The 24,442-nt window shown below is 35.7% G+C and overlaps 1 protein-coding gene across 3 annotated transcripts in view; it reads left to right on the plus strand.

Annotated features, from left to right (window-relative positions):
- Positions 1 to 24,442, plus strand: part of LOC132196476 (alpha-catulin) — a 49,116-nt gene that overhangs the window by 11,347 nt on the left and 13,327 nt on the right. For 2 of the 3 annotated variants that reach the window (XM_059619161.1, XM_059619162.1), the window contains exons 2-4: positions 20,221 to 20,431; positions 21,235 to 21,395; positions 22,340 to 22,549. In XM_059619161.1, the coding sequence (XP_059475144.1) occupies positions 20,221 to 20,431; positions 21,235 to 21,395; positions 22,340 to 22,549 (582 nt within the window). Of the gene's footprint in view, positions 1 to 345; positions 428 to 20,220; positions 20,432 to 21,234; positions 21,396 to 22,339; positions 22,550 to 24,442 lie in introns of those variants that run through there. The other variant, XM_059619163.1, reaches the window with a different exon arrangement.

Below are 24,442 nucleotides of genomic sequence, written 5' to 3' on the forward strand. Positions count from 1 at the left end.
CGTGCGAACGAATCATTTGAAAATCAGCAGCTCGCATAATTCGTCACGGGGGTTGCGGATTTTTTGCCGGTGGTGGAAAACTCCTCGAGGGGCAAAAAGCAGGCGCCGAGGGACGCGAGAGTGTGCATAAGTGATTTGTGCACATCCATTGACAATAAGTAGTGCGGGCTGGTGTGCTCAGTGTGGCTGCCTGTATTATATTGATCTGGGCTGAAGTTCAGTGGCGGAGTGAGAGGATGGAGCTGCTCTGTGAGTGAGCACCAGGCGCGGGCAAGCGGGTTGCCTGCCTGCTAGGGGCACGCATGCCCACGAGGCGCCCGCCGAGCGCCGAGACTCGCGCTCCAGTCTTCAGCTCCTCTCGTTCCGGCTCGTTCCTGCACCTGACGAGCAGCAGGTCGCCATGGCAGCCGTCTCGCACAGACACCAGGTCAGTCTTTCCCGCCCACCTTCGGCCCCCTGGGGCCCCCTGGGACCCCCTGCCCTCTTCGGAGGCCGCCCCGAGCCTCGGCTGAGCCTCCGCTTGGCACCGGTGCCCCTTTCAAAGCTGCTCCGGTCGCCACAAGTTGTCACCTGGGCCGAGGAGCACACACTTATGGCCTTGAGTGGAGGTTTTGTTGCCATTTTTGCACTCCACGCCAGCGGCGAACATCCACCTACGTTGCCAAAATCTCATTCTTCTGCATTATAAAACCAAGATGGGTTTTAAATTTTGTTACCATGTGGACTTTTTGATTGCATTATTCTGATATTTTTTTTTCAAACAAAAATAGAAAATGCAGTAGTTGCTCAAAATAGCAAAAATTCAAAATCTAAAAATTGCTTTTTATCCCAAAGTAATGTTTGATTTTAATTCTCTAGGCAATAAAACTATGAATGTAATCTAAAAATTATTTATACATGTATTATTTTTTTTTTTTAAATATTCATAAAGCTACTTTACTGGATAGGTGTTTTTAAGTATTGAATGCCTGGGAATAATCAGCAGTTTTAAATGAAATCGTTTTCAATTTAAAACTTTTGTTTTATTTATTAATCATTATCAAAACAATATTATTGTTACTTTATGCATAAAAATCCATTAATCTTAACAAATTAATCAAGTTAAGTAATAATATTAGCTCAATGAAACAACAATTTATTAAATTTATCAACTTTGGAAACTTTTTCCTTAAAATGTTTTTCCCAGTTTCATTGTCATTTGGCTGAACGTTCTGTTCTCTGAAAAAATATTTGATAGCTTTTCGTACATTGCGAAAAAAGTTTATATTGATTGATATTTTTAAGATAATTTTCTAACAATCGCATTAGCAAAAATATAAAAAGTTAGTAGTAGCAATAAACGATGAAATTATTTTTAAAAAATCATGTAAAATGGAAAGTTACATAAAAGATAGAGCTCAAACAAGAAATTTAAATGTTGTTTTGCATTTCCCGAAAAAATATTCAACGAAAATTTAATTAATCAATGACCTTTTTTAACTTTCAATCTTAGAATTTAATATAATTTTTAATCCATTTATTTAGTAAAATAAAAAACCTATTGGAATTACATAACCTTGCAAAAGAGCTGGCTTGGATAATCATATTAAAAGCTTACGAAGTACATCTTTAATTATAAAATATATGAAATATTTAGCACAGTATTATATAATCTGACCTGCATAATTAAACTTCACAATTATTAGTAGTAATGAACTGTAGCAAATGTTACCAACATGCACCGAGCTGAAAAGTTTAGTTCTCGAACCAACGAAATTATTGATCAACCCCTGCATAAATTTACTTCCTTCAGTGAATTTCAGAGATAAATTTATTCAATTTAATATAATCATTAATTAAAACCAAGGATATACCCATAATTTTGCACGTTAACGGTGGCAGTTGAAATAATTACTAAAATGCCATTTTTAGCTTTTTATTAAAATATTTATTTTGATCAATGTTATATACGGAATCATTTTAAAACCCGTCACAGCAGGCATCAGTCTGTTAAACAAGTTTAGAAAAAAAGAATTGTTTGCCCGGCGTTCAGAAACAGATTCACAAGCTCAAGCTGTCACGTAGCGCGAGCCGAAAGCGAACATCTCTGTGTGCCGCGCGACGCTGATTCGCGCGCGCTAACAATTACCGAGAAGAGCTGCGACTGAAAAATGGCTGCAAAGTGTATACGCCGTCACGAACAATTGAATGTTTGCCGCAGAACACCGAGGAGTGGATGTAGAACAGGCTGACAGTGTATGCAACCGTCATTACAACAAGGGCAGAGCAACACATGCGGTTTAATTTCATTTAACGGCCGGCGCGAGAGCACAGCACGGTGCTAAATTTAGCTCGAGAGAGAGAACACTCGACGCCTTCCATTATTTAATTATCATATAATTTCGGGCTAGAAATTTATGCAAAATCAAGCTCTTTTCATCTTTTGCAGCGTCTCTATATAAACTGTGCACTTTGCCAAACCGAGAGAGCAAAGCCACTGTTTGTTGTGTAAACATGCAGTTTGCTTTCATGCAAATGCAAAAGCAGGGGTTTGTTGTGAAAGAAGTAGGAGCGCGAGATCTCGTTGCTGGGGAAATATTTACGTGCGCTCTGCATTCGGAAAATTTTAATGGAATTTCATCCACTTTCTCTGCCCTGCGCTGCAAATGAACACTTGAAATGCTTTTCAGAATAATCCCTTTGAATTAAACAACATTGCTTTTTATCAAAGGGGAAATTTTCATAAGTGTATAAATTGTGTAAAAAGTAAATGAGTCTTGCTTCAATAATCCTTCTTCTGTTATTAATTTATTTAAAACAATAGAATGAAATTATGCGTTGAAAAATAATGCTGATGAAAGAGGAAAATTTGAGTTTGTGTGAGAATTTTGTTAAAATTTTGCACATGAAATAAAATTTATACTTCATAACAATTTTATTGGTGAATTACAAGGTGATGCTATCAATAAATAAATGTCATTTATTATTCTTTATTGAATATTTAAATGAGAGAAGTAGAGACAAATTAATTTTTAAATTAGCGTACAATCCTAAAAAAAGCTTTTCAAAATTTTTCTGTATTTTCTACGTTTCTGTAAGAATAATTTATTTTTCTCTTCCACAAAGCTCTAAGCTCTTTTGTGGAACGGCTCGAGATCGAAACGAGAGCTTCTGGAAAGAGTTACATAATTTTGCATTTCAATTTCATTCGAATTGTTAATCTCCGGCGCACTCGTCGGTCCAGCATCTGCAGTTCTGCAAGGTCGTGGGCGTCTCGCAATTAATGCAAATGTGCACTTGCTAATGCGCGTTTTCATTATCAGATGAAACCGAGATTATACAATATGCGCACGACGTGATAAATTATTTTGTGTCAGCGTTTCTCTGCACAAAATGCAAATACGGCACAGCACTGCAGGCGGCGAATTACTCGACCTGGCAGAAAATTAATGCACGGCCGCGGGATGAAATTTAATCACCGGAGCTCTCGAAACGTCGATTGGTGTGACAAGAGCCATATTTCAAGTGGTGTGGCAAGTTTTTTTAAAATTAAATAATATAATTATATAGACTTAAAAAAATATAATATTTTATAATATTAAACTCAAAGTTTGTAGTAATAATTTTCTTTTTTATACATTTTTATATTTAAAATTATTTAAATTTTATTCTTTATATTTTATTTGAAATATTTATATATTACATGTAAAAATATAGCTTTCAACACAACATCATGGAAATAAAATTTCATCTCAATATAATAAGTTTTCAGGAATATGTTCTTTCATAATCATACTTTATACATACTTAAGTATAATCTGTCGTGTGGAACGGATCGGTCTATTTCAATTCATTACAACTTTTTTATAAAAAAAATATATCATTAAAAAACTGACAGGTAGCAGATTATTACCAGATATTTCACATTGAAGCCAAAGAATTTAACTCTGGTGTGTAATGCGCTTTTTTCACTTTGGTAAATATTTTTCCGGGATGACGATCGCATTCTATCTTGCTTTGATGACAAAATTCTTGACCTTTCAACGCCTTTGACTGGCAGCTTTTTCATTACTATAAGCTTTATTATGATTGCGAGAATATAGACGCAGTGCAAATCAATCGAATTAACTTTTCTCTGCGGGTGCAATAAAAGCGGACCGGGACGGTGCTCGGTGATATTATTACACACACAACTGGAATCCGAGGAACAAATGAACGGCGTGTTGAAAGCCGAGTTTATCAGCTTAATGCTCCAGTTGTTATTCGTGAAATCATTATGAAATAGCATATCAATCGATAGGACGAGCAGCGTGGTCACGCACGCTTTCAAGATACACTCATCATTCTGATTTCACGCTTTTCGGAAATTCGAACTTTTTATTTTGAATTAGATAATTTAAATAATTAAGAGATACATCATAATTTAGATCAATTCCTATTCAAAACGTTTTAAAATAAAAATTCTTTTCATTTTGAATTCATTACTGAGCCTGAAGGTCATTCAACCCGATTCAAATTTTCGCGTATTTATAATACTTGTTGCACATTAGCGTAGCAGATTGCAGGCGCAGATGGCGAGTCGCATTTCATTTCAAGAGAGAAATTGCCGAAAAAGAAAGAGTATTGCTTTGTTTTTATACTCGGAGAGAGCAGCTGCTAGAGCTAAAATTAAACGGCCGAGATGTATTAATTGAAGGCGTTCTCTCTCCGCTCGGGGCTTGCTTGCTTGTCCACGGGCGGAAAATCAATTGTTCTCCGATAAATAGTGAAGAAAATACAATGGCTTTTATCGGCTACGTACGACCATTAATTTCCTCCACGCTTAAATGCAATGGCACGACTTGATAAGTGACTTCGCCAAGGCAAAAAAGTTGTGCGCACACTATACCTAATGCACATGACCAGCTATAAAAAATTTACATTAGTTAACGTTTATAGCAACAATAATTAAAAATAAAATTAGTTAAAATCTATAAACAGTAAATAAATACATTTTAATTAATAAAAGTGTTATTTTGATTACTTTTATTAAAAATTTTATGCATTATTACTATTAGATAAAGATTTATAAATTTAAATTTTTTTATATTACACAGATCATAAGTGTATTAATTCTACTATTAACATATAAAATTAGAAAACAAAATTATATTGATTAATTCATCCCACACGTCAAGATCAAACTTAATATTTATGTTAAATAACATCAGTGTATGAAGTTCGTCAACTCTGTTCTAAGCTTTATAATTTTCATTAAGCAATAATTATCAGTAAAAGGTACGTGACATTATAAAATATAAATATTCGTATCTACAAACGGTCGAGGGAAATTTATACGAGATTATTAAGTGTGGAATATAGAATATAAACTCAGTGGCATGATTCAGGATCCAAAATTTTATATTATATAAAAATGAGTGTGTTAGGTAGGTCATCATTTCAGCAAAGTTTTGTCATTTATTTATATTTTTTATTCATTATAATTTGTAAATTCTGTTTTTTAGATATTTAAACGATGCTAGTGATTAGTGGAAGTTGATAGTCTTATTTTTAATTTAAAACTCTCCACCCACGGATTTCGTTTCCGAGTGCAGTGTGCTTATGAAAATGCGCTTACAAATGAAAGTAAACATAACGAGCGCTCTTTATTTTAACGCAAAAAGCCATATTATCATCCAGGCACACAATCTCGGCCTCCGTTATGCGGCCAGTGTGTGTCTTTTAAACGCCGAGATAAACACTTGGCTGTGCATAATTCAAGCCCGACCCTCAGCCTATTAAAACAAAAGCAGGCGTTGTAAAATAGAAGTCAAGAGTGGCCACCAGCAGCAGTTCCCAGCGAAATTTTAATGTTGTTCTCTCGCGCGCGCGGTCCATCCTATCCAAACAACACCCCCGGCCGGCTGCACTTGACGAGATGCTCCAGCAGTTGGCCCCGGACGAGCCAAAAGCAACGCGAGTTAATTCGCATGCAAATAAAACCAACCATCAAGGAAAAAAGAGTTGAAGTATAATAAAAAATAAAAAAATAGTAAAAACTCATGCGAGTCATTCTCCTTGGTTTGCTTGTCTTTATTAAAACAAAATATGAGGATTATTGTGCGGAATAATCTTAATTTTTCACGAGAATTTTTTGCAGAAAAGCATAATAAAATTATTTTACTGAAGGATAAAATTAATAAAAAAACCATAATTCAATTTATCATTTTTAGCTTAACAAGATTTTTTTAAGCGTGTTCTAATTTTTCATATCATTTTAAAATTTTGATTTTTTGTTATTAAATTATTTAATCTGAGCACCATTTGTATGATATTTAAGCTGTTTTAAAGCGAAATAATTAATCAACACTTATCTTTTATCATCCTTGTCTCTGATTGTCAAAGTTTTCATCTAAATAATATTTTGATTTTTTTTTTATTAAAACAGTGGATTTAAAAGAATTCAATATAAACATTTCTTTCGATTTTTTTTAGGTTTTTCTTAAGGTTTAAGGTAGACTTGAATCAGTAAAATTTTATATTCCAGTTTTAAATCTTATGTAGTCCAGTTATCTTAATGAAATGAGTTTCCTAGTTCTCATATAAGAAGGGGGTAATAAAATCCCACTTGATTACTTTCTTCATAGTTTTCAATTTTTTGCCAAGCTGCTTTGTGCTCTAGCCAAAATTCAACAAGTTCAGCCCTTTTTCCCAGCAACAGTATAAAACTATTCTGCGGCGAGCTCAAATTCGTCGCTCTGGCTCCATTCCCAGAGAGCAGCTACTTGTGATTTATGGCTCATGAACCAACTCGCTCTAGCTTTCTGCTGCTGTTATGAGCCGCGCGCAAAATAACACACGTGATAAGCTTCAATATCCACCGCAGCATTCGCTTAACTCACTGCCAGCCGTAAATTTTTATTGTTACGCCAGGAATCCTCCCTCTCTCTCTGTTGGCTGAGGCGAAAGATAATCAAAATCAATTGCAGCTGCTGTATTATATAGAGAGAGAAAAAGAGTTTCGCTCTAAAAACCGATTTTCATTTTTCTATGAAAGATTAATGGCACGACGTGGAACGGAAATGGAGTCCATTTTTGCCTGGGAAACGCTCTACAGCCGACTTTAATGTGGAGCTCCTGAATGTAGGCTTTTTGTCCGGCACTTGTGTCGGCCGGTTGCATAACTCTTGTACGCTATTCAAGAAAGAAAAAGAAAGTGTTCTGTATTGTTGTTTGCAACCTTTCTAAGTACCTTTGGTTTCAAAGCCATTGTTATAAATATATTAAAGTGTGCAATTTTCTAAGCAGCCCAGGCTACATTAAATTTGTGCACAATAGTTAATTAAAACAATAAAACTCCGTGTAAAAAACTAAGCAAATGTAATATAACATTTTTTTTAAAATTATTTTCATAATTTTGTTACATATTGAAGTTTTTATTCATCTTTATTGAAGCAAAATTCCTATTTTTTATTTTGTGTGGTGGCGGTAAAATTAATAGAAAAAAATGTCATAATTTATAGCTTTCACAACTTTTTGGACTAATAAAATTAAAATCAAGCATCATTAAACAAAAATAATTATTTAAAAAGTGCTCTTATCACTTTTATTTGCATTTTCCGTCATTTTTACAGCTGAAAGGTTGCTTTTAACGATTCAGATCGTTTTATAACAAAGTTTGTATGCATTTTGTTTATCGCCTCTCCCAATCGACTTTGCGAGCTTGACTGGGTCCGTGATTGATTTAACTCGCTGGTGTGTTTAGCAATGAGTTTCGTTCTGCAAACACGCATGAAAGGCTCGTCCGCTTCGGCGGAGCAAATTAACGGCGGCCAAACCCATTGGTCTCATTAATCAAGCGCAGCCGGTATCAAATTCATTAGGCGGCGCTCCGAAAAAATGAATAATTGCCCGGCAACAATCCATCATGGCAGAAGCCCCGAGTTAATTAGAGGAGCCGCGGCGAACTTGGAATAAATAGGAGGTAAGGAAAGGGGCAGGAAAAGAGCTGCTAGTAGTAGTAGTGTCTCTTTTTGGCTTCCATTAAGCCAGAGGCGTAAGGGCTCATCTCCCTCTCTCGCTCGCTCTGCTCACCTGAATGTGCACCACCCTGCTAACAAAATTAATGACCTCTTCTCTTCACCTCTCGGCTTGGCGTGCGTACGTCCAGGCTGGCGAGATCTTTTAATAAACTTGCTCCTGCTCTCTCGCGCGCGCAGTTCTGCATAGTACGCACAACTTATGGCTCGGAAGTGGATGAAAAATCGATGCCAGCAAAGATTTGACATTGAGATTAGTTTTCACTTTTTATTACGTTTAATATTGCGTAATAATTCAAATTTTCATGCAAAAATTTGATTTGAGGAACTTTTAAAATACTCATTGGCTTATGTACATATTAAATTTTGATATTTAAAACATTTTCAATAACTTGATAGACTCAATATTTCGGTTTTACAAGTTGTTCTTTCTATTAATACGTAAAAATCTGTTGTTTATTGATTTTAGTTAAAATATTTTAACACAACAATTTAAAAACGCCATGTTAAGTTACTTACAAAACCAACATTACATTTACGAATCTGCGTAGTTGATCTATAACTATTTAATATTTTGTACCAAGCAGAATTACATAATTCCTAAAACTTCTTCTCTCTCTTAAAAAGTTCCGCGAGATAATGGATGCAAAAATATTATCTATAGCAACTACAGTTATTTAACTTGAACTGGTAACTCATCTATAAAACCAAATTAATTCGCTCCGCGATGGATTATAGGAATAAGAAATTATTCTATTTTCTGTTTGTAAATAGTTGTGAGCGAATGATTTATACCAACCAAAACTGACATATTTTTATGCGCTAATTTTGTGAATTTCATGAAGTTAACCAATTAAATTACAAGTCTTTGAAAAATATTTTAAAATAATTATAAACTGAATATATAATTTTAACCATGAAATTCTCTTAAAAATAGAAAAGTAAAATTTAAAAAAATAGCCTCGTTAAAGAGGCATTAATTATCTTATTTATTTTTACTAAAAAATATTTTCAGTATTTTATTGGCTGGCATCTCATAATAAACAGTGAAATTATTTAGCCAATTTTTTTATCTTTACAAGCTTGACTTGACATTGGTTGAATGAGTTTAAACCATCTTTCGCCTCTTTGAAAACAACTTCTTTTTCCGTGTTATTCCATTCCATTTCACTGCATTGACGGCAGTTCAGCTCGAAATAGCAATTTCCACTCTTTCCCGCCGAGGGAGATACAATCTTGCGCGCGCGAGACGTGCCGTGGTTACACACGTTTGGCATCGCCCAAAGTATATATTCTCAAAATGCAAATGCACCAGCAGCCTTTGGCAGACATCTCGGTGTAAAAAATGGGAAGCATGTTGCACACTTGGCTCCCTCTCTTCAAAAATGAAAGAAAGAGAACTCGGGGCGGGCGGGGGATGCAAAGTTTGCAAAAGTTTTCAGATAAGGAAGAGAGTTGCGAGGCCCCACTTCTCCCGGCGGCTGCTTTGCTTGTGTTGCCTTTAAACCTACAAAGGAATGAAAATCGATGAATCCACTATCAATATAAAGTCGGCCGCCGAGTAACACACACACGGGGTCTATTCTTTGTATATACGTATGCGACTGCCTCACTCTCTGCTGGTCAATAATTTATCGCAAAACGCACCTCGGAGAGCGAAAAAAGGCGGCCTGAGGCGAATGAGAGACCCATTCACTCACTCACTCACTCTCTCCGACGAAATATATACGCAAAATAGCTGGCAGGTAGATTTCGCAGCACTTTTATTCGCTCCCCCTTTCGCGACACGCACTGCAAAAAGCTTTAAGGCAGGTGTGCGCTTTCCCGGGACTGCAGCCGGGCTAGCTCGAAACAATTTGCGGTGGAAAAAGCGTCAGCGAATAAGAAACCTGTGGATGGTTATCTGCAGCGGATTTCCGGCAGCACCGGTTTATTAGGCAGAAAATGAGGCTGTAAATTCAAATGAGCTGCACCGATAAGATCCGTGATCGCGTCTAGAAGCACACTCGACTCTCTAACTGCGTAGATGGATCAAGACAAGGGTCGTGCAAAGAGGGGTGAAATAATATTCCCTACAAGGCTGCTGCGTTTAGAATGATTACTGAAGGTGTTTAATTTTCACTTTAATTCTTTTAGGTAATTTTTTTACATTTCCATCTTTTTAGTTTATTTAAACATTTTTTTTAATTTAGTTCCATTTTGTTTATTTTTAAAGTAATAGAAAAACTTATAAATAGTGACTGGAATTGTTTTACCATTTGATCTTTCTAGATTTGGCAATTAAAAATTATTTTCTGCATTTTGAAAATATAGTAGTTTACGTACTTTATTGGTTTCATTTCAATAATATCATTCAGTTGCAATTAGCATTTCAGTAAGAAACGTAAAAAAAAATAATGACAAGTATTAGCATCTAAAAATAGTAATATAATTTGTGTAAGTTTTTATACAAGCTCATTTTTCAAGTAATCGGAGGTGAATTAAATTAATTGTAAAAATCAATGATTTATTTTACCCTTCTTGGTTGAAGTGGGGTGAGAGGTCTCTTTTAAATATGCTAAAATAGTGACATTAGATGAATGAATAAATTCATATTTTAAATCCTCTACAGAAAAGCTCTTCTTATTACCAAGAGCCCAACAAAGAATTCTTATATAGCCCAACGTTTTCATTGCAAATGAAATGCAAACATGAAATCTTCTTTTACGACCTATACCTAATTAGTGTCTTTGAAATCTACGTTGGCGTACGTAAGAAGCTATTTACAAGGCTTGGCAGCCTTGTTAACGTCTTTAATACTCTTGCCCCAAAGGTTTTGACCCTAGTCTCTCACCCCGGCCGGCGTCTTTACATTTTTTTTATAACTCTACATTGTGCAAAGAGCTTTGCAGCATTATTATTTTCGAGAGTACACTCGGTAATGGGATGACAGTATAAAGCAGCAAATAATAGAGGCGGGAAAGACTAACTTTTATTACTTTCTACAATGTATGTAGGTCAGCACCGGAGAGAGGAGCGACATCATAATTTGGTCGCATAAAAAAGCATAATAAATTTCGTCAACTTTTATGAGGGCGAGATATATGTGCAAAGCGCAATTTTCATACATCACCACCTCATGTGAAGAATATTTCTTTTTTGTTCGTCGCCAAAGCCGCAAATTCTCACTATTTTTTGTTCATGAATGTTTAAATGGTTTTGCATAATGCAGGGGAACGTGCGGCGTGGGAAAGGCGCTAAAATATTCATTTCTTGACCCCCGGCCGGAACGACGCCGTAAAAACAAATTATTTCGTTTGGCGCGAGCGCCACACAAACGGCGCCTAATTTCGCTTCCTAATCTGCCGCCGAAATCTAATTACATTAGTGTTGCGTGCGCAAAGATTTTTGCTCTCAAATTGCCTGTTCTCGTGATAATAAAGCTCTCCAGATATCCATCAGAGTGCTGCTTAAAAAACAAACCAGCCACAAAAAGGTTTTTTATTATTTTTTTTGTTCATATGTATATAAATTTTCCGCAGCAACGGACAAATATTTTGGTCGAGTGCGATTAACCCTTGTGGGTCGCCACAATATATCCACAGCAGGTCTGTAGTTAAGTAAATATAGTATTGAAAAATATTTTATATATTATACATTTAAATCACAATTAAAACATGTAAATTACATTTTTTTTTTGTTAAAATAATTTTTTTATTGCCATTTTTGTAATATTAATATTATCGTTTATTTTATTTTATTTATAAAATTTACAATTTTATCTTGGAAATATACATTTTAATTTATTTTATCACACTCCAATCAATAAAAGTTCCAAAGCATTCATGAGACCATATTTAGGACAAATGTTTAATATGCTTGCATAATCTTGTTTGGTGGTTTAGTATGAAGTTTAATATTATTTTAATTTAACAAATAGTAAATTTTATATAGGAACATGAATCAGTCAAATATAAATTAATTAAATTCAATATCATGTGGAGAACCTCAATATCAAAGCAAATGGAATCTCTTAAGAGAGTACAGAGTTCCACGAAGTTAAAAATTCTAGGCAATATTGCTATATTTTTCATGAACTTGGTTGTTAAAAGTTGAGATACAAGATTAAAATAGAAATGATTTCCTTAAATTTCCAATATAATTTTGTAAAAAAAATTATGGTTTCGTTTAGCATTAGAAAAAAAACAGCAAATTCTCTGTAAAAATATAGTATTATTGCTGTCTGAAATTTAAATTTTTATCTTGTGACACAGTTGCAAATGTTTAATTAAAACAGACTAGATAGGAAAAAAATATAAATTATGGCGAATTTAATTTTTATTTCCAACATAATTTAAAACTATAATTCGCTGTTTTAAGAAAGTAGAAAAATAATACACCTATTTAACAACTATGTTTTGGAATAAATTCCAATTTGAAAATTTTCTGCTATAATTTCTGAGGTTTGAAAGAGTTTGAAACGTTTTCCTTTTGGGCCAAATGCGGTCCACCACCCGCCCTCTCGGCTCTGACGCAAGCACAAAAGTAATTTACGACTTTCGTGTTTTTCTCTTGATGCGATCGTGCGCGTGGCCAACAAAAGTGCAGCGGTGTATTTTTACCGGACAAATTTATGCAGGACCTCTGTTGAATTGCTATAGTGGCGTGCGATGTCCTACACCGTTTCTTTCTCTCGCTCTCTCGTTGACATTCGAAACGACACAGCTACTTGAATGGCCCATTTATCCGGCGGCGGCAGGGCCCCTTTAATAAGCTGCCGCTCGGACGAATAATTTCATGAAACTCACCTTTTTGTGCCTGGAGCGAGCGAATTTATAGGGGCGCAGCTCTCGTCGTCGTGTGTCCATTATGAGAAGGCTTCGAGTTTTGAAATATGGGTCGAGGAGTGTAAGTCTTTCCTTTTTCCATCTCGACCGCCACGAGCAGCAGCCATTTTTCACGGCCCTAATATATTTTATCGCGGCAAAGGCGACGTTGCGGCAGCTCAGGAGAAAAGATGCTTGGCGGCACTTTTTTTCCTACCACTGCTGCTTCCTCATGCACAGAAATAACACGCCGGGAAAGTAGGCAATTTTTCAATCACACTCGCAGAAAAAATGTACATAAAAAGAAATGGGAATGGCCCCGATGGCCCTTTGCTGAGTTCGGAAATGGATTGGCAAAAAAATCTGCGATTATGTGTTGGCGCCAGCTTGTTATATAAAAAATATTAAAACCCAGGTCTATAAATCTTTTGCTTACGTTCTGTGACATAAATATCAATAAATTATGCCTTCAGTAAGCATTTTATTCATTTCATGATTTTTAGTGATTTCAGATTTCAATCATTGATTAAATATTTAGGATAGCAAAATAAATATCAGTTTTTTTTTTTAATAATTACCTAACTTTCTTTACCAGAACACATAAAATTTTATTTTAACCAGGAAAACTTTTTAATTGTGTTTTATTTCTTTACTAAATGAAAGGGTTTTCATGAGTAAAACTTGATCCAACCTTTTTTTATAGTCATACTTGAGAATAGTTTGATTATGCAACCTGTGTAACACAATCTGGAAATCCATCCACCCCAGAAAGTTCTGAACCGATTTTTCTTTTCACTTTTATTATGTAAGGTGCGCAAGGGAAAGATGAGAAATTCGATAGTTTGTAAGGAAATTGAAAATGTTTACTAATAAAATAAATTGTTACGCAGGTTGAGAAAATAGCAAAATTGACCGTTTTCTTCAGCCCATTTCATATAAATAGCAAAATTGAAATAAATGCTGATTTTTCTAATCTGGATATATACAAATTTTAGACAGAGATTTAAAGCATTTTTAATCTGACATAAATTTCGTAGTACATAATATTCTGGTTCCGTTTACCAGCTTTTTCTTTTTGCGAAAATTAAACCTATTTCTGTTTTAATTATTTTCAATTAATTTTTGCCTCAAATTGTATAATTTTTGCAAGTAATTATGCCATGTCTGCACCAGAACTATGACTTCAGATTAATCTTTTTCTTAACGTCTCAAGCCAAGAGTCCGGGATTTTCTTTAATTAAAAACGGCACTTTTATGTTTTCTTTTCTTTTGTTTTCCTTCAGAAGATCTCGTTAAATGGTTTATTGCAGAGAAGTCATTAGCAGCAAAATATAATGAAACAATAAAACCTTTTCTACAATGAAACTCGAGACCGCACCCATGTGTAGTTAAAAAAAAAATACCCTTGCAGTGCTGCTAGAATTTTCTAGAGAAGACTCCTCTATATTAATTGGTGGTTTCAAGTAGTTCAGAACGGCCATCAAAGGCGGACACGCACACAGCGGCGACTCTTGCCCATTCCTGCACAACATAAAAAAGCCTTTTGTGCCGCAGAAGCGAAATTCCCAACGAAAGCGCGCTCTCAGCTCTTGGGTCCAGACGGGCTTTGCAAAGTACAAAGTGTCCCTCTCTCGAAGCTCCGAACTGACGGCGCCACTTTTCATTAAAAGCAGGGACGGGCAAACACAATTTGAGAGAAAACTGATTAAGCGCAAAGTTTTGCCACCTCATTTTTTTTTACTTTTTTCTCGCTGAAACACGATAAAGAATTTTTACAGCCGTCGCTCTCGTAAATCCGAGTTTTCAATCTTGACGCAATTTATATGCAGCGCCATTAAAAGTTATACTGCACGTTTTTGTTCCTTTCCGTGGAAGTTATCAATTTCGGAAGAGCTGCAAAAACAATAAGCGAGCTGCAAAGGGCTCCGCATAATCAATTTAAAGCCCGCCCGCGCGCATCTTGCTCGCTTGTTGGAATTCAGCGCGACATTAAACGCACAAAGGAACAGTTATTAGACTCGCGTTCATCATTCTTCATCGCGCCCTTGCTCGCTCCGGGGGCGGCGGCGGAGGCAGGTTCTGCGAACTTTTAACGACTCTTGGTTTTAACTTTGCGAGACAATCATCGTCGTTTCATGCGCGTGCACCCATTCCAATTTGGGTGCCCTTCGTGGAAATAATTATGTGGGCTGTCCCCGGCTTTCATAAAATGGGTAGGAAAATTTAGTTCAATCAATTTCTGTAACCTGATTCTTTGAGAGCAAAAATTATTATTTAAAAATTCGACGATCCCATCAGTTTATAAAACTGCTGGATTATTTGCAAAAACGATATTTTTTCCTGTCATTTTTGTTGAATCACATTTCATTGAAACATCAAAAGGTTGCTTTAATGAATATAAATTTTTTTCAATTAAAAATCCTTTAATAAAAAAATTGATTTCCTCTAATATTATCATAAAATTTCTCCAACTCTTAATTTAGTGAATCCACCTTTTTATAGCTTGAAACTGTAACATCTGTGTGAAACGTTTACTTCTACTTCTATATGGAACTTAGGTTTGGAGGCTTGTATTAATAATTAGTTAATAAACTGAATAAACTGGGACAAATCGTTTTCATGATTTATTGTGGAGAAGGAATCATTTTCATTTTATATTTAATGAACCAAAGGATGATATTTGGTATTCATTAATGAATTGTGTGTTGATCTCCGGTTGATATTATCATCATCAATATAAACTATAATCTTTTTATAAAATTAGTGAATTTAAATTATGTTTAAGAAAAACTACTTAAAGAGCACTATTACTCTTAAATATTGTAAAAAAAATTAAAACTTTTATAGCTATATTATGTTAGTCTTTGGAATATACAGTGTGCGATTCTTGCTTTTTAATTCAGTAAAACAGAAAAATAATAAATTTTAAATTAAAAATAAAATAAATTATTTTTAATACCTAAAAAATGGTTATTTTAAAATCATATATAATTTTTCAAAAAATTAAACATTTTTAATTGATGTTAAAACAAAAATAATTTAAAAGTTTGTTTTTGTTTAAAAAGTTATGAATGTAAGGGTTCGTGCTCGGATATAAATTTTATGAATTCCGTTTCATGGCTTAGTTTAAATTGTCAAACTTTTTTACGACTTCCGCACTGCTCGTCCCCACGATCCCCTCAACTTTCTAAAATTGAATTCGGAGAGCTGAACAACAGGTTTTCAACAAAAACGATTTCGCCCCACAAGTATTATACTGATCTACTCAAACTGAAAGGCGGAAAAAGACGAGCGATTCCGCAGCGGAGAGAGACAAAAAGGCGCAATAACTTTGGCAGAGCGACCATCTAAGTGCCTAACTTACATAGACGCACGCACGTGACGGACCAAAAGAAGCAAATTTCCTCTCGGCATCATTAATTTTGAGTCGTTTTTCGGCGACTTTGCCTAGGCGTGTTAGAATGACGGATCGTGCGGCGCCGCTTTTTGCCCAGGCCAGAAATTACTTTGTCGTCGCCAGATCTGTCCGCCGGAGGTATTTGTCATTAGAAATATGCTTAGTCGACCACCGCACAATGCAGAGATGGATGACGACGTGTATCTCGTTCCCACGCGGCTGATATGTATGCGAGGACACACAAACACGCGAGAGAATCGCAAAAAGAGAAGAAGCTGAAGAAGTGGCTGGCGTGTCGTCGGAAAATCGATTCCGGGCCTGTGAGCGACACACACACAGGCCAAATTAAAGGCGACGCGCAGGAAGAGACGGCGGTTATTTGTCAAGGATCTGAAATTTGTGTAGCGAAACACCGCCACCTCCATTCCTTATCGATTTTTCCCCAGCAAAGATATTTTTGGATTCTTCCAAAAGAAATAATAATTTAGAATTATGGAGAATTCTTGTGAAAAGTTTGTTTGATTAATTGACGCAATTAAATTTATTTTAAAATTAAATGCTAAACTAAAATTTAATACATACATAATACAGCTTTTGATATGCTCCTTGACATTAATTTAAATTTTTATGTAATTTTATTTTATCATATATTTTTATTAATTAATTTAGTTTTTATCAAAATTTATGATAAAATAAATTATTTTTGCGTAACATAGTACTTGTTATTCATTATTTTTTTTACGTTGCTATTTTCAAACATTTTCAAATAAAAATATAATGAGTGCTGAGTAATATAAACATCATAGATTTAAAAATTAATTATCCAATCTAACTTCTTATGCGCCTTTTATTTAGCTATAAAATATCTAACAATCAAATTGTACAGTTGCATATTGCAATTTCATGCACACCAATATTTGAATATTTATTATCAATCTTCTATCAATATTTAATCACATTGATCAGTAAATGATTGAAAAAATGACAAAAAAAACTCGGTTTTCGCGATAGAGCTAATTTAAAATAACTAGAAACATATTATCACGTAACAAAATACGCATTTCAAGGGAACATTCCTTTCGCTATGAAATTCAAAAATTGTGGAACTGATCTCTTGATTGACTTCCTTTAGGAATGCGGTTTTAAAGTTAAAAACTTATGAAAAATTCGCAAGTGATATTGGAAGAAGATTTGCAAGTTTGCAAAACACAATTTAAAGTGTCAAATAGATATCAAAAGTTGGAAAAAATACATATCTAAACAATAAATAAACGACAAAGTCAAAATGAAATGAAGTGTGAAAATTTCAAAATTGGAAATTCCTCACTTAAAACAAAAATAAAGCACAAGTCAAATTCTCTCTTTAAAAAGAAAGAATGAATAAAAAACTATGTGAATTTCAAAATTTTCCAATTCTCTAACGTGCTTCAACACATGAAAATATTTTTTTCAAAAAATATAACAAAGGACAAAAGCTAGTTCAGAGATTGAAACTGTAACTGATCGGGATTAATCATCAATCAAGTAAAAAAATTCAAATTTATAGTTCAATTAATTAACTCAACAAATTTGCCCGCTCCAAACTAGTCTCTTGGAATGGATTAAAACAAACTTAATATTTAGTTTAACCCTTTCGGAAAACTTTTAAAGCTCTTTATTAAGCAAAGAAAGAAAGTTGGTAGTCAAACATCGTGAGTCTTATTAACGACCACTGCCCCGTCCGTCGTAAAACAAACGCAGAAACTTGTTGCACGAATTTTTCATGCGCCGCAAATCGCATTAAAAGGGACGCGGGGGAGAAAGGCTTGATTCAATTTCAGCACTTGCGTGTGCAAGCAAGTCGGGCTTAGAGGCGAGTGAACGGAAGGGTGGTGCTCACGACTCTGGTATGGCGCAAGTATTAATTTAAATTATACGGCGTGCAGATTTACGACTTGTTAATTGTCGGAACACATGTTTCAAAAGGGCCGAGTGAGAGAGGCGGCTAATAAATTCTCTCCCCGGAGAGAGCCGAGGATCTTGCTGGAAATTGCGCCCCACCTGGATTCTAAATCGAGCGAACGGAAAAGCTGCACTCCCTGGTCGGCCGGCAAACGGTGAATGGAGCTACCGAAATTTTAATGAATAAATTAGCATGCCAAGTCAGCCAAGTGTGTATCGTATTATTATTTTAATTGTACGCCCACGCAAATGGAGAACTAATTAATAGCTGGCGGTGCTCGGAAAATACACATTTATTCGCACTTACTTGCAATTAGCATGCGCGATTTATTGCGTGCTCGCTAATTTGCCCTCTCGACCAGTTGCGGCCGGCTAATTGCTTCCGAGATTAGAGCCGCTTTTGTTTTGCAAATTTGTAGCCTCGCGGGTGAATGCAGTGGCACTGAAAATGACATAAACATCAAAACCTCCATGATTTCACAAGGATTAGAAATGTTTTATAATAAATATGCTTATAGGTAATGATTTTTTGACAGGACTTTCAAAGCGTTTCTAGATATTTAAAGTTTGATTTAAACTAATTTGTTTTATAAAATTGAAACAGCAAATTATTATTACATCCACTATTCTGTATGATTTTGTTTGGTAAAATTAATATTTTTTTTATCTTTTTTATATGAAATTCTATCAAAGCAAACAAACAAAGTTAAGCAAGAATTTTGATTTAAAAAATTTGGTTCTCAAATTATTGTTTATATTATGCAATAAATAATGAAGTTCTCCTTTGTACACACTTATTTATTTATGGTTGGCGCACGTATTCGTTACGTTTTTAATCTCGCTCTCACCTTTTACGAGTTTCGCAGCATCGTTTTTCCAAGACGCTGGTGGTCTCGCAAGAGTGCCTCGTTTTAAGAGGGCGTCCCATTAGACAAAATTAAAGTGCAATTTTCGCCGTGGCATGGAAGATAGCGGGCGTTTATTTTCGCCTCTAAAAGACGCTCGAATTGGACACAATTTCATCAGCCCATGAAATGCTCTTTAAGCGAGATGCACGGTCACGTACATTTTTGCGGCAAAACTCGATTACCACGCCTGCATCTGACGCGGGCAAGCGAATTTCTTATTCTCTGCGGCGTAAACGTTATGCGGCGGAGGAGCATCCGGGAAAAAATCTCAAAGGCCCTTTTGGCCGCCGACGAAATGTATTACGTCCATAAAAGACGCAACCCGCACCAAGTAGGCATTCAATTTGGCAGCAAATTGGATTTCTCTCGCGCCTTTCAGATTTGGTCCTCTGTGCACCATATATGAGTATGAACTTTTTTATAAGAAATATTTTTTTATAGAGAGAATCAAATGCAATGTAAGGGTGGATATGGAAATTTCAATAAATTTCTTCTGCTTCATATATTATACCATACTGTATATTATTTGATCAAAAAATTTATATTTAGATAATTTGAATAATGCCGTTTCGAATTGTCATTAATTCATCTCAATTATAAATTACCATCATATTTTGTTGTAGGAGAGACATGTAGAATAAACACATTTCATTTTAATCTCATTTTAATAAATAATAAATAACTCCGTCAAAACAACTATTTAAAATTATTCAAATTCAAAGGTTATAATAATTTAAAAGAATCTATTGTTGAAAGTTTAAACTAGAACTAAATACATTCCAAAATTAAAAAAATCATTAAATAAATGTTTTTTTTTCAATAAAAACAAAATATTTTGTTTAAATAGTATAGAAAATAAAAATTTAATGAATAAAATTCATTTAAAAAGTTTTCCTAGAATTATGATACTCGTCAAATTCTTTATTCTGGACTCTTCCTGGTGAGTTCCCACAAAAACAAATTACATAAGAATCGATTCTCAACTCAAATACTTGAAAAAGTCCGCTTTTTAACGGTGCAAGATAAGTTTTGTGACTCATCCTGAGGGGACAATTTGCTTTAACACTCGGCGTCGATACGAGCTGCCGACATTTCCAAATTGCCCCTCGGAGCGTCGTTTTCGCAAGCACGGCCGATCGAAATTCAACGACGTGTTTACGCTCTTGTTGCAGATATCAACGCTGATCAGCCACCACAATGAGTGCACGTCGGCGCAGGGTCTGGGGCTCACCTCTGCCAGGGTGTTGCGGGCCGTCGCCAGAGTGGGCCAGGCGGTCAATTTGGCCGTCGACAGATTCGTCACGGTCGGCGAGACCATCGCGGACGACAATCCAGAAATCAGGGACGACATGTACGGGTCCTGTAAAGAAGCTCGGGCGGCAGGTAAGGCAAAAAATTGTTTTGAAACTTTCATGGCTTCAAATAATTATAGAAAGTTAAAATTAATTAAAAAAAAACTTTTAAAAATTTGTGAATTTTTCATTTTTTCTTTTATTTTGAGATAATAAAAAAAAGCATGATGAAAATAGGGTGATGTTAAAAATTACGTCCGTTTGTTCCCATTGACGGGGAAATTTATAAATAAGAAAAATTAAAAAATCTGCTTTTCAAAGTTTCAATCACATTGTTCGTAATATTTCTTGAAACTGATAAAAAAAAGTAATTAGTAGTAAGTATTTTAAACATAATAAAAATATATTTTTGAAAATATTTGTAAGTCAAGAGATGGTGATAATTTTCTTTTTCAATTTTTAGTGAATTTCTTGAGCAGCAAAAATTTAATATTTAATCTTGTGGCAAAATCTATTGCAAAATGACCTATTCTGTTGAAATTTTTATCTCGTGACCATGACTTACCCCTCGTCTTGGAAGAAACGTCTGAAGAAAATCAATTACATGGCGCTGATGTCCGCCACGTATACATTAGAGAGAGATTTACTGTCGAGATTAATCGACCATATCACAGAGGCTGTCATTTCAATTTTCCCGTTCGCCTTCAGCCGTCTTCTTTGCACTAATTGCAAAAAGCACGCAGAAAAACTCTTGTGATTAATGAATTAACTGAAGAGATAGGAAAACAATTACACTGCGTGAAAAATCTAAATTTTATCGTGTGCATCTGTCCATTAATAAAAATGACGAATGGTCGGCGGAGTGGGAAGATTAAGCGTTTTCCTCTGTTACAGGGTGTTCCATAGAGAAACTGTGTCAGGTGGCGATGACGGACAGTCTGACTGACAGAGGCTCGGTAGTGCGGGCCGCCAGGTGTCTTTTGGGCTCGGTCACCAGGGTGCTGCTGCTGGCCGACATCGTGGTCGTCAAACAACTCCTCCTAGCGCAAGACAAGGTACATTTGAATTTCAAATCAGTTGCAGCTCGCAGGGATTTCTTTGCAAATTTCCATCTGAATCCCGGTGGGAATTAAAATCCGTCAGCCATCAGGCGAAAGCTCACTGGAAAGTTGCTGGGAACGGGAATTTGCTTGCGTCAGTTGGCACCTGACGAGGGTTAACGAGGTACTGCCTAGCGTGCCAAAATGCGTTCGATTTACACGTTTTGAATTAATTGTTAATTGGACCAACTATACGGGATGGGTTGTTTGTATTATTTTATAAATTATTTACAAAGAAGCAAAGTGAATGAGCTAGTAAAACAATAATTTTAAGAGCAAGTGACATTTTTTTATAAAATATCCATCAGAAATTTATAAATAATTATTATTTTGAAATTATTTTGTCTCGTCTCACACGTCCGTACGGCAGGTTCTTAATGCTGAAACTTTCATTTAAGAATCTTGGTGCCATGTTTCTGTATACGAATTTAGGTTTCCAATGAAGATATGATAATTTTTGAACCTACTATCAGCCTTCAATATAATATGATTCAAGAACCGTTGGAATGACTGCTTTGCATTATAGACAGAAAATGAAAACGGACTAGATTATTTATATATTTAAACTTCCGTCTATTGTGGTTTTAATTTTCTTTCCATAATGCAGATATTTAAATGAGTCCTTGTTTAAAATTAAATATGTTGTAACAATGACTATTTCTAAATTAAACCTTCAACTATTTCATGGCGTCTTCCAATATTGTTAATTTTATGTTTAAATTGGCTTTTACATTTGTAACTTAATAAAAAATTATTTTCATTACATCTTTTCTGCCATTCCAATTTTATTGAAAATTGGCAATTGTCGCTGCGATCTCATTTAATTTGCTTCCTCTGAAACATGTAATTTTAATTTATCTTTGAATTAAAATCTCATACGTGCGTTTGTCCTTTTCCAGGTTGCCCGTTCCTTAGGCCGGCTCGAGGGCGTGAGCAACTTCACAGAATTCGTCAAGGCCTTCTCGCAGTTCGGCGCTGAGATGGTGGAGCTGGCACACCTGACCGGCGACAGGCACAACGACCTGAAGGACGAAAGGAGACGGGCGCAGATGGCGGCGGCGAGACAAGTGCTCGAGCGATCCACCATGATGCTGCTCACATCGTCCAAGGTGCGTCTTCTTTTCGAGTAAATATTTTATGGCGCGCCCGGTTTGCTTTTTTGGGATTACGCCTCACGTGCGGTGGGGCTTTAAGTGTCTCTTTCGCCGCACCGACCGACTTCCTTTTATACACTTTTTTTCTCTCTCCACCCTTATCTTTTTCTCCGCAAAGAAGTTTTTCGTCGGTCGGAAACTAAGAGTGCGAAACTGCGCGTTTGTTTTCGGGGCTCGTGAAGATATTTTCGGCACCGCCTGCCGGCAATTTTCCATCACAAGTTTTCAAATAACTCCATCTCTCTGATTTGGGAAAGCAATTTCAAATGTATTGCATGACTGTGAAGTGGAAAAGCCATCCGACCTCAAACACAGCGAAAGCGAAAGTCGACCTCGCATGCAAGCACACGAGAATCATCAAAGTAACCGAATCTTTTCCTCCACGTGCGCGCCGACACCGTTCTAATTAGCTCCTTCACATTCAGCACGGGCAACTGCTGGCAGCTGTTGGAGTTATGCAACCCGCATGTAAATAATAGGCAGCGGGTTGCATAAGCTCGAGCTGCAGCTTTAACCCCGTTTACTTATTAAAACTCGCCTTGTATAAATAAACTTCCAACTCCAAAACACAACTTTGAGATTAAAATGAAAAACAAGTTTTGTAGCAAACGGAGGTAAAAATTTACTTTTTTTTTATTTATCAGCCATTTAAGAACTAAAAAAATTTACTTGTACAGTAAATATTAATGAGGGCGATCCAAAAGGCTAACTTGGCCCAGGCTAAATTAACCTGGCCCGGGCTAATTTAACCCGCCATTCAAATTTGCTGGTGGGCTAAATTAGCCCGGGGCCAAGTCAAGTTAGCCTGGGCCAGGTTAGGCTTTTGGATCGCCCTCAATATTTAAAAAAAATCATTAGATTTTCAAGTACTTGTATATTATTTATTCTTTTTAGCATTAATTATGAATTTTTGAACTACTTTCAGTTGAATTTCTCCTACTTTTTTGTGAAAAGTCAATTTACCCTAAAATTTCTGGACTTAAATAGATTTTTTATATTTCTATTGAATAATTCAACTTATTCCACCTTTTATCTTTGGCGATTTGATATAATTTTGAAATTATCCGATTGAAAAACCAGCCGTTAAAACATGATAAAATTTAAGATCTCTCTTCGACCTCCTCATAAATCATTCCTTCAACTACAAATAATCATTATCCAACCCTAACCTTGAAGACTCAACGGAGTGTATAACACTATTTTTTGTAAGAAATAAATTAAAATTTTTAAATTATTTGTTTACAATAGATTTTTCAAATAAAATATTCAACTTTTTGAGCAGCCCTACTTATTATTCCTGTTGCAAAACTCATAAAGACCAATTTTATTTGCTGCTCTTGAAGTTCTAGAGTGTTTTCCTCTTAAATCCTGACCTTTTTGTGTCCTATTATAAGCGGAAGAGAACTAAAGTGCAATTATAGACCGGATCGAGGCGAGTGGATGAGTCGGCGTCGTATCTCGTCCATTGTCTGGCAGGATTGCATCCGGGACGGCGGAGGTGCACTCGAGGGAATTGCCCGGCCGCGGGAATGCAATTTCATTGCACATGACCGAAGCGACGTGACCGAAATGCGGATCACGCGAGATTCTGCCGGCCTCGATGTCCGTCTCGAGTCGTGATCAAATTGCCAATAGAGGGTAAAATAAAGAAGCCGTGAAAGTTTCATTGGAGGCGCAAGATTTATTTAGCAGCTCGTTTCTCCTGCGCTGGCCCATTAGCCGCGGGAAACAGGGTGAAGGATGCAGAGCGCGTGCCGCCCGTGGGATAATTACACCTTTATTCATTGCTAATAGACGGGTCACGCTTCTTCTTTATTTCTTAAAATGGCGAAGAATTGCACGTATCTT

This window comes from Neocloeon triangulifer, unplaced genomic scaffold, assembly GCF_031216515.1.
Source record: "Neocloeon triangulifer isolate White Clay Creek 2 clone unplaced genomic scaffold, ASM3121651v1 ptg000012l, whole genome shotgun sequence".
In the NCBI taxonomy this organism is placed as follows: domain Eukaryota; kingdom Metazoa; phylum Arthropoda; class Insecta; order Ephemeroptera; family Baetidae; genus Neocloeon; species Neocloeon triangulifer.